An 11,513-nucleotide genomic window follows, 5' to 3' on the forward strand; every position below is an offset into this window, starting at 1 on the left:
TAGCATTATATACAGTGATAAAGGCTATGTCGATTAGCATTGCATTATAAATATACTTTATCCTTATAAAAAATACCCAAGATTGCTTGAAGAACACAGATACCATATATTTTGTGCATGTTTATTGTCTTCAGGTTTCCTGAATTAAAATTTCTTTATCTGCGTTTTATTCAGCTACAGCGATCACTGGATACTTCTTCCTGGAGCATTAAGGTTGGTGTCCACTGCTCTAAAGAAACAGGATTCCCTAAATTATCGTCATTGATATCGTTATCGCAATAAATATCAGAAATTACCGTGATATATTTTTAAGCCCATATCGCCCATCCCTATTAGCTTGTGTGTTTTTGTAGAAATGTAAACAGTTGTGCTAATATGTTATCTAGAATTGTTAACAGCTCACAATAACAATATTGTGCGTATTACAGAATAATGACACATCACATCTGCTGGAGTCGATACACGTCTAATGCAAAGACATTTTAAAGCCAAAACAACTCTCATATGATATGAATATCAAAGATATTAATTGTTGGTCTTGCTATGAGTATTACACTGAATGTATGAGTCCAAGAAGTCAAACTGTAGATGTACATAAAATGTACATACTAATGCAACCTTTGCTTATGGGCTATTTAACACTCCCCAGCTGATTGAGTGTAAAACCTGCGATAAGATGCATAAGATGAGAATTCTTAAGACTACAGGAGTTATAAATGTGTCTTAGAATGAATGTGCGTAACAGAATTTAATACATAATGAATAATAATAATCTCCATTGTTTTACAGAGGTGGTCTCAGGTTACAAAACCGTCGATTAGATGCTTGAGAAGGCTTATGACTACAGGGGTGAAAAGTGTATCTTAAAATGTATTTATTGCTGAGCTGTTGATTGCATTGATCCTCAGAATACACGATCACTATGTATGACACCAAGAGCAGAGAGCTGCGCTGGAACGCTACTTATTCTGACTACGCTTTCACCCTTCCAGACGACGACACCAAACACAGTAAGGCAGCTTTATCAGTTTGAAAACCCTTTCAATCCTCTTTCGTAGCACAACACAACATTGTTTTCTGTGTTTGACAGATATGGCCCACTTTGTGTCCAATGGTGATGACCTAGTGGTGACAGTGGACAGTGAGTCCGGAGACGTGCAGTGGGTTCAGAATTACAACTCCCCTGTGGTGGCGATCTACATCTGGCAGCGTGAGGGCCTGCGCAAAGTCCCACACACCAATGTTGCTGTGGAAACTTTGCGTTATCTCACTTTCATGTCAGGAGAGGTGGGCCGCATTACACAGTGGAAGTATCCATTTCCTCGGGAGAAGAAAACCAAAGATAAACTGATGTAAGCAGCCCTTCTAATAAGACAAAGTACTTATAATGTTTGTTTGTTTTTTCCAATGGGGGTAAATTGAGAAAAATGACTGCACATGTTAATTTTTTACAGGTTGTGAAACTGTATTTTGCTTTATTTCCCTAAAAATAATATTATCCTTCTTAACAATGTTGGTCATCATGTCACTTCCAGCATCAAGTTTCTTGCTGAAATGCCACCTCTTTTATATTTACATAGATGGCAAAGCCACATTTTACTCTCATTTAGCACTAATATTGGACCATGTGTACATAAGTGTACCTGCATGTTGCATCTCCAATATCTAAGCCACATCCTGTTTGTGAAGTGTGGGGAAGAACTGATTCTAGAAATTCAAAGATGCGTGGCCTGCATTTTCAGTATAGATTAAATACTTAAACGCCTTGAGGAGAGATGCAAAAATTGTGAGTACAGTCCTGCACTTAAAATGGAACTGTATGGGGCAAGACATTCTGGAGGGTTTAAAAGAAATGTGAAGCTTGTATGTTTGTTAAGCCTTTCATACAACTTTATATTCTGAACTGATCAAGAACAAGACACTTACTGGTATTGGACTGACATTAGTATCTCATGGTTGCAGTATCGGTATTTGTACCAGATAAAAAAAGTGGTATGTAGTAGTGTTGCACAATTAATCGAATTTCTAATCGCGATTACAATTACGTAATCGTTCAAAGCGGCAATTAATCGTTCAAAGTCCACTTATGTTATTCTGCGTGCTAAAGATGCGTTTTTTTCTTTCTACATGTTATCTTAAGGGTTTAATTTTAGTTTTAGTATAACATTATAATACAATTCAAATGTTTACTTTTTTATCATTTAAAGAAGAAACCAATCCTATGTATAGTTGACATTTGAGGCTTAATACTATAGAAAAGCACTAAACGTTTTTCAGTTAGTGTTTTCAGCTTGTTTATTTTCATATAAAAATACAGCATGCAGTTGCATTAAACAGTGGTATAAACATCATTCAATGTCAATTGTTATAATCGTAATTAATAATCACAATTACAATTTCAAGGGAATAATCGACAATTATGATTTTTGTCATAATCTTGCAGCCCTAGTATGTAGCCATCCCTAGCTTTGTGGCACAATGTTTAGAGCAGCTCACATTATATATTGCAGTAACAGGGGTAAAATCAAACTCCAATGACTATAGACCTCTTTCTGGGATTGTTGTTGTCATTATGTAAAAGACTGGATGAATAAACATTAGCCATTGTATAAAACTTAGCAGTTCCTTTGCGAGATGTTTATAGTCAAAGTATGTGACTTTTGAAAACAAAATATGACTAATTTGCTATTTCTGGCTGGTTTCTGACAGGTCCACGTTGTATGTAGGGAAACACTCCTCTGGCCTGTATGCTTCTCCCTCCCTGGTGCATGATGGAGTTACTGTTGTGGTGAGTGGTGTTAAAAACCTTTAAAAATGTCTTCTCATACTTTTATAGAACTACATGGTTAGATTAACTGTAGTCACACTTATAACCTCAGGGTTTGGCCAACAGTCACTTGATGAGAACAAAACTTGAACTGAATTAAGCTGGATGATTACATGTGTAGCGAATCAGCTCATGGGGAAATATGAATAATTAATCATAACTAGTTATAATTAATTATAAATATTTAGTGAAAAATAACCAGTTTGAGTTTGAGAATCTTGGTGAATGGAAACGTCAAGGCCGAAGCCTGGCACGTACTTAGGGGGGTTGCAGAAGCGTTCTTGTCTAGTGGAAAGTGTAGTCGGAGGTGGAAAGTTATCAATGGCTTCAACTTTTGCACAAAACGGACGCATCTAGCCCTGCCCAGTCACCTTCTCCAAGTAAGTTACAGTGGCTCTGGCAAACTCACAGGTAGCCAGATTCACTGTAAGACTGACCTCTACCAAACGTGTGAGAAGAGCATGTATATAACATAAATGACCTTTCCAAGTCACAGCGCATCCTTCCAGCCCTGCCACTACCTGATTCATGAGGCGCTGAAAACTAGCTGCCATGTTTCATAAATCGAAACTCATAGTTGTATAGGAGTATAACCTTGACGGAGTAAAAAATGCCAGAATCTCTCGTGCACAGGGCTTCAACAGAACCTGATAATATCCTGTAAGAAGATATGTAGTCATGCGATTTGTAACAGTATTAAATTGCAATTCACACATTCACTGACTTGAATTCATCTCTTCTATAAGTATGTTTTTATTTTGTATATTAAAGGGGTCCTATTATGCTCTTTTACAAAGTCTTGATTTTGTTTTGGGGGTGTACTAGAACAGGCTCTCATACTAAACCAGGATGATTGTAACCACTCTAAGTTCGTCTGCCTTGTGAAAACTAGAGCATCTCCGACATAGTGATAACACGTAGTGATAAAATTTGTGATATCACAAATCCCGGAAAATATGCGTTGTAGTCCAAACGAGTCGTTCGTTGTAGTTTTTGAAAAGTGATATCTGTTAAATAAAATATCTCCTTTTGAATTGGACTTTGAGCTTTGTAACTTTGCAGATCTTTTTTTATGCTCAAACAGCAACATTACAGACTAACTAAAGTTGAAAAAGGGAAAAAGCATAATAGGACCCCTTTAAAATTCCTTTTTTTATATATATATTTGTTTGGCTATAAAGTTCTGATTAAAAGAATGAAATTCTTAAAAAAAGGCTATAAAATAATATTTATAAATTAATATCTCACGGTATTTGGAGAAAAAATGTTTTTACCTTAAACTGTACTTTTCTTTGACAATGGCATAAATGTGACTCTCTTCTACATCATTAACCAGTATAATTTTCAGTTTGTTAGGCAATGCAATGTCTTCATGCTTGGAAGTTGGAAATAAAATGGGAGTATCCCACATCTGACTTTGTAAAAATATTTACAGTGATGTAGTAGAATGTTCTTGTTTATTTGTTTGGTTCGTTTTGTTTTTTTTTGTTTTTTTATACAGATTTTGAGAATTTTAGGCCTGAAAAGGTCCCAGTACCGATTCAGAAGGGATAGAATGCTGTTGTAGTGCATGCATGCTCATGACCAAGTGTGTGTGCATGTGTGTATTTCAGCCTCGTGGCAGGACGTTTCCCATGCTGGAGGGCCCCAGTATCCAGGAGTCAAGCATGGAGGATGAGCAGGAGTGTGTGATCACTCCCAGTACCACAGTGAAGTTCAGTGCAGCACTGAAAGAGAGAAACCGCATCAACTTCATGAGGAATTCGCTGCTGCTGATAGGTGCACACTCAAAAATACCTGCACTCAAAGCTGTGGGAATCATGCAAAAATGAGCCACTCTTGCCCACTAGTGGAGACATTTTATTGCAGTTGTAAAATATCTCCACTTCTGTCCCAGCCTGAAGACTAGGGTTCCCAGGTTTTCACAACAAAACCCGCCCAATTGCTGCTCAAAACTAGCCCAATCTCGTTTCGAGGGGGGTCCCCAATGAAAAATTGCATTCCGGGGGGGATTTCGCATTTCAGGGGCTAAATATCACGTTATTGCGGTCGCTTCAACCCGCGGACAGAAATGTGGTGTTGTAGAAAGCCGTAAACTACACGTTTGCTGAAAATATTACATTTATATTCTTAATTGGCGCATAATTGTCATATGTCTTGACCCACTTATTATGTGCCTATGTTGCCTCATGTTTATTAAGGTATGAACATTTTGCTCAACGGTAATGTTTCTCTTCTGCAGGTCACCACGAGACACCGCCAGATGCTCATACTAAAATTCTGGAAAAATTTCCAGAGAGCATCCCTCGCCAACATATCAACGTTATTCCCCCTGCCACAGAGAAGACCATTGAAGAGGTAAAAACGATAAGTAAACACACTCAGTAGCACTGCTGTGTGGATAATGTTATGTAATAGCTTTAACAATTTGCAATGTGTATAACATGGAGAGGATGGTAAATAATAGCCATTTCTGAAGTCTGATCACCAAATCAATGACTTTCACAATGCGTTTTAAAAGAGGAAGGAGCCTTTTAGACCACCTTATTAGAGAATTATTATTATTATTATTATGGTTATTGGTTTTATTGAAAAGAGCATGTGGTAACATGATTTGGAAAAAGCACATGACACTTTGTGGAAATACAGTGATCGACAACAACATTAAAATCACCTGCCAGATATTGTATAGATCCCCCTTGTGTTGCCAAAACAGCTGTGATGCGTTGAGGCAAGGCCTCAACAAGATCTCTGAACGTGTCCTGTGGTTTCTAGCACAAAAGACGTTAGCAGCAGGTCCTCTAATTTCTGCAGGTTGTGAGGTGGGGCCTACATGGATGGGATTTGTTGGTCCAGCACATACCACAATTGCTCAAACAGATTGAGATCTGGGGAATTCGGAGGCCAAGGCAATACCTTGAACTCTTTGTCCTTTGTTCCTGTAACCATTCCTCAGAAATTTTTGCACTGTTGCAGGGTGCTTTCTGCTGAAAGAGGCCACTGCCACCAGACAACGCCATTGCCAAGAAGGGGTGTACGTGGTCTGATGCTCATGTGCCCATTGTAGGCTCTTTGTAGGGGTCATCATGGGACTCTGACCGGTCTGTGGCTACGCAGCCCCATACGCAGCAAACTGCGATGAACTGTTAATTTTTACAACTTTCTTTAATGGCTAGCATTAAGTTTTTAAGCAATTTGAGCTATAGTAGCTCTTCTTTGTGATCAGACCAAACAGGATAGTCTTCACTCCCCACGTGCATGGCACCGGTTCACTGGGTATCCTTCTTTGCATCTCTTTTGGTAGGTACTAAGCACTGTATACGGGGAACACCATACAAGACTTACCATTTTGGAGATGCTCTCACCCAGTCGTCTAGCAATCACTATTTGGCCCTTGTCAGAGTCGCTCAGATTTTTCCCTTGCCCATATTTTCTGCTTTCGACACATGAAAGTCAGGAACTGGCTGTTCACTTGCTGCCTGCTATATTCAACTGTTTGAGAGTATTTAATAAAATAATCAATGTTGTTCAACTGTCAGTAGTTTTAATGTTTTGTCTGATCAGTGTAAATTATTCTAAGTGACTTATTGTATTTTCAGACCTGTGGATTGTTTGCTTTGTTGTGAAACACGGACTTAGTGTTACAATGTTGCATTTGCATCTTTATTTGGTTTGTTTCCACAACATTTCAAAGTGTACCAAAATGTATTTACGCAAGTTACATTGACTTTCATTGGTCAGAGCTGTGGAACTGTGGAAATGTTCCATATAGTGTCATCAATCAAGAAATTAGCTCCATGGCCTTATTGGGAATGTAGCCATCATTCCCGCTCTAATTGAGATTAGAGCATGTTTTGATATTGCCATTTTTTTTTAAATGAAGGGTTGCAGAAATGAGTACATCCTTGAGCAAATTCAACAAATGTGTAAAATTCTAGTACTTAATATGTCCTCCATAACTAAGTATATTAGTCTGACCCTTCTTGGCATGGAGTGTAAAAATTCATGACACATCAGTTGTCAAATCTTTCATGTTTAACTCCTGAAGAATGACCTCCTTAAATGTCCTGATCTTTAATGGGGAGCATTGCTCAATTTGTCTCTACAAAATCCACCACAGGTGCACAAGAGTGTTAAAGTTGGGTGAAATGCTTGTCCCCTGAAGGTTTTTTTAGGGTTAGGGTTGAAAATGTCCAACAACGCAGGGAATGATGAGAGGGCAGCATCTTCTGTTTCAAGTTTTTGCATTAAATCACACAGTGCACACCACTGTGTGATGTAATGCATTCATGAATTCATGACAGCATTGGTAAAGTACCCAACTGTCCCTTGGATTTTTATTGTAAGGTGAAGAACCACCAAATTTTTTATATGGAAGCACTTCCCACATCATTCATTCATTCATTCATTCCTTGACTGTGAAACACAAAACGTACAAAGATGGACCCAGAAAATGTTTGCCATTTTCATCACAAGGACGGCAAAAGAATCTGTAATACAGCTGTCATGCTGTACAGATTTGACATTTTTTTATAAGCTGAATTTTATTGAATGCTTGATTATCTGTATATGCAATTAAATTGCTAAAAATCTTTGTTTGTATTTGTGTTTATTGCCATATCAAAGCATGTTCTGCTTTGTTCCAGAAAGTAAATGAGAGTGGAATGGAAGACAACAGTCCTCTGCCTCCACCTGTGTCATCCCTACAGGAGAAACCTGACCGTGTCCCACGTGTGGAGACTCCAGTGGACTCCATGCTGAAGGACATGGCCACCATCATCTTCTGCACTTTCCTTCTGGCCGGCTGGGTGGCCTTCATCATCACCTATCCCAAGGTAAACACACTAAATTTGTTCATTGAGGTGAGTTTTACTCTCACCATCACTCTAAGACTGAATGATTTTCCAAGCTGAATGTCTAGAATCTAGCCCTCTACAGTTAAGAAAAACATATAATAAGATAATGAAAGTCAAGCAGTTAATCAGAGACTTAGAATCCCAGCTGACATGCCTTACTCTTCATACAAACACAGTTTCTAGTTTTTAGATGGATCATGTTCATGCACTTAATCTACTAGAGTTATTTATCTTAGTAAAAGTCAGAATAAAAGCAAAGCTAACCAAAATGAAAATAACTTGTATTCACACAATATTGTGTGACTATAGTGAGTTAATTGAGTGAAGGGAAAGGTGGGTAAAGGGAAAGAAGTGGGGGAGAAGGAACAAATGTGAAGGAAGGACAAGACAGAAAAGATATTTGCCACACCCCATGAGCATCCAACCATTCCAACATGTCCCAGTCTGAGATGGGATATTCAGCTAATGAGCACGAGGATGCAGGTTAGGGCTGTCAGCAAAACGAGAATCACAATAATTGGCATTACCGTTTATGGCATTATCTATTTTTGGTTGGCATTTAGGGAGGTTGTGTGCTTGCAAAATGCCCCACACCCATTCTTCATCTTTGCCTAATATGGCCTTTCTTTACTGTTCTGTCTAGGCAAAAAGTAAGGTTATTAATTGAAAATAATGCTAAATTTATAAATCTTTGGTTGAAAAGTGTCTCTTCGGTCAGCTCTGAGAGTATTGTGGTGTGTTGTGTTTTGATCAGAGTGTCCACAAGCAGCAGCAGTTGCAACACCTGCAATTTCAGCAGCAGATGGAGGAAAAGCTGCAGCTCCTGCAGCGGCAGCAGCTACTTTTCCAGCCACCCAGTGATCTGCCTCCTGACACTGACTTCCTAGAGGCAGCCCATACCCGCTCTGAGAGCTCCACCCACAGCAGTCCCAACATCACCCCACGAGCATCCAACCATTCCAACATGTCCCAGTCTGAGATGGGACATTCAGCTAATGAGCACGAGGATGCAGGTTAGGGCTGTCAGTAAAACGATAATCACAATAATTGCCATTACCATTTAATCTTTTTTTGAATTTGCCAATTGGTTGACTTCTGATTTCTTATCTTTTAATTTCAGAGGAAGAATCCAACATTGTCAGAATTGGAAACATCACTTTCAACCCCAGAGATGTACTTGGACATGGTGCTGAGGGAACTATTGTGTACAGGCAAGTTATATTTACATTTATTCATTTAGTAAATGCTTTTGTCCAAGGTGCCAAATGTGAAATACATCAAGCGATTCATCAAAAAGAGGCAAATAAACATGAGAAGTAGCTGTAATGCAAAGTTTCAGGGATCGTTCAGAATAGTACAAGCTAGAATAGGGAGGGCGTAGTGAAAGCATAGAGGGGTTTTTTTTCAGTAGGATGCACTTAAGTGCTCTAAGAAGAGAAGTTTTTTTGGATTTTGTTCCTCACTGTGATGGTACCAAAAGGTGTTGCTCACTTACCAATCTCAGGCTTCTGGAGAGGATGTAGACTCTTAAGAGTGAGGGAAAGTAGGAGGGTGCAAAGTCTGTGGCTGTTCTGTATAGAAGCAATATCTTGAATTTGATGTGAGCCACAGCCAGTAACCAGTGGAGAGAGATAAGAGTCACGTGAACTCGTTTGGGCTTGTTGAAGACCAGTCATGTTGCTGCGTTCTCAATCATTTGTAGAGGTTTGATTGTGCTTGATGGAAGTCCTACCAGAAGAGCATTGCAGTAGTCCAGCCTAAAAGTGACAAGGACCTGGACAAGAAGTTGTGCTACTGTTAGGAAGGGCCTGATCTTCCAGAGAATGACCATTGTCATTTTTTCTCATTTCTGTGTCATTTCAGGGGTCAGTTTGATAACCGTCCAGTGGCAGTGAAGAGGATTCTCCCAGAATGCTTCAGCTTTGCCGACCGTGAGGTTCAGCTGCTGCGCGAGTCAGACGAGTATCCAAATGTGATTCGTTACTTCTGCACTGAGAGAGATCGTCAGTTTCAGTACATTGCCATAGAGCTGTGTAGCTCCACACTGCAAGAGGTATAACAAACACCACAACATGACATGTCATTGGTGTTTCAGGTTAAAAACCCACATTGAATATTACAATAATTTATTTAAATGTGCATTTTAGGTTTTATTTAAAATGTCAAACCACAAGAACAAAAACTTTTCCTTTCACTGACCATTTTTCATGTTTAACACATATAAGGAATTTATCAATGTAACCCTAATAATTTACTTGAACTGAAATGGACAAAATCTAATGATCATGTTATCCAGCATGATTCGAGAATGTTCCCAAGCAAGCGTCTTGTAATTTAACAGATTGCCGAAAGACACAAATAATTTTTTTCTATACTGTATAATATAAAATTATAATGTAGTTTAATTTTAATAATTATTTATTTATTTACTTATTTATATTTTATTGTTTACTTTTAGTATGTGGAACGAAAGGATTTTAACCGCCACGGTTTGGAGCCAGTGACACTGCTAGAGCAAACCATGTCTGGACTGGCTCATTTACATTCACTTAATATAGGTAACCTAACCATTATCAGCAACATCAGTAATACACTTTTAAATAGTCTGCATTTTAGGTGAATGAATCAATATTCTTGAAGTACTGTGTTTTTTGGGGTTTTTTTCAAAAATCAGTTTGATACAAATTTTTGTAACACTCAGTCTCTCATGGGTTGATAGTTCACAGAGATCTGAAGCCACACAACATCCTGGTGTCGATGCCGAACACACATGGGCGTGTGAAGGCCATGATCTCAGACTTCGGCCTATGCAAGAAGCTGGCAGTGGGCAGACACAGCTTCAGCAGGAAGTCTGGGGTCCCGGGCACTGAGGGCTGGATTGCTCCAGAAGTGCTCAGTGAGGATGCAAAGCATAACCCTGTAAGAGCTCAGAAAACAGGCTGTGTCTGTTTGCATTGATTTTAACAGCTAAGAGAATGAAAAATATTGTTTGTTTTTAAATAAATTTAAATATTCTAAATATTATAGTGATTATAATATATACAGATTATAAATGTTGATAGTTTAGTTAGTTATTAGAAATGAGCAAATTTTTATTAATATTAATCAGTTATTGTTAATTTATAAATACAATGTTTATTTATACTTAATATATTAGTATGTGTAGAGATTAATTTAGATTACTGTGTGTTGTAAATATTCGTCATTATTAGTTTCTGATAACATTATTCATTAACATTATTCATTATTTGTTCATTATTCGTTAACTGATTGAATCATGGTAAAGTGTTACCAATAATTTAATTTGACCAAATTCTCAATAATTCAACATTCCAAATTCTGTTTGAAATAGCACAATTAGAACATGTATGTTTATTTCATGAATTTTTCATTCCTAAAGTAGCTCTCGTATATGAAACTGCTCTCTTACGCTAGCAATAGCATTTCTTGCTCTCTCTTTGTCTATTCATTTGAAACTTTTGTAACAGTACATGAAGAATGTGTGTAAGTTATATAACATTAATGCAGTCAACAAACCAGGAACTATTTCAGAATTATAGAAATAGTACAAATAGCTTTGTAATTATAGACAATGAGTTGAAACGTTAAGTTAGTGCTTTGGTATATGGTTGATATAAATATTGCCGTTTGCGAGAAATGTCATAAGTTTTACTGTGGTAATATGTTGTGTGCCCTGATGATCTGTCATTTAGAGCTGTCATATATATATATATATATATATAATAATTAGCTAATTATTATTAGCTAATAATTTAGCTAATTTAGCTCTAACTCTAGCACTTTCTATTCTATTTTAATTCTACTTTATA

At 37.7% G+C, this 11,513-nt stretch overlaps 1 protein-coding gene across 1 annotated transcript in view; it reads left to right on the top strand.

The window, feature by feature from the left end:
- The window catches only part of ern1 (endoplasmic reticulum to nucleus signaling 1), a 37,216-nt gene that overhangs the window by 16,664 nt on the left and 9,039 nt on the right, over positions 1–11,513 (top strand). The window contains exons 7-17 of the mRNA XM_016504063.1: positions 909–1,010; positions 1,091–1,352; positions 2,710–2,788; positions 4,441–4,606; positions 5,070–5,185; positions 7,474–7,662; positions 8,438–8,696; positions 8,804–8,894; positions 9,547–9,736; positions 10,142–10,241; positions 10,403–10,602. Coding sequence (XP_016359549.1) covers positions 909–1,010; positions 1,091–1,352; positions 2,710–2,788; positions 4,441–4,606; positions 5,070–5,185; positions 7,474–7,662; positions 8,438–8,696; positions 8,804–8,894; positions 9,547–9,736; positions 10,142–10,241; positions 10,403–10,602 — 1,754 coding nt within the window. The remainder of the gene's footprint in view (positions 1–908; positions 1,011–1,090; positions 1,353–2,709; positions 2,789–4,440; positions 4,607–5,069; positions 5,186–7,473; positions 7,663–8,437; positions 8,697–8,803; positions 8,895–9,546; positions 9,737–10,141; positions 10,242–10,402; positions 10,603–11,513) is intronic.

Source organism: Sinocyclocheilus anshuiensis, unplaced genomic scaffold (assembly GCF_001515605.1).
Source record: "Sinocyclocheilus anshuiensis isolate Anshui unplaced genomic scaffold, SAMN03320099.WGS_v1.1 scaffold498, whole genome shotgun sequence".
NCBI classification, from domain to species: Eukaryota; Metazoa; Chordata; class Actinopteri; order Cypriniformes; family Cyprinidae; genus Sinocyclocheilus; species Sinocyclocheilus anshuiensis.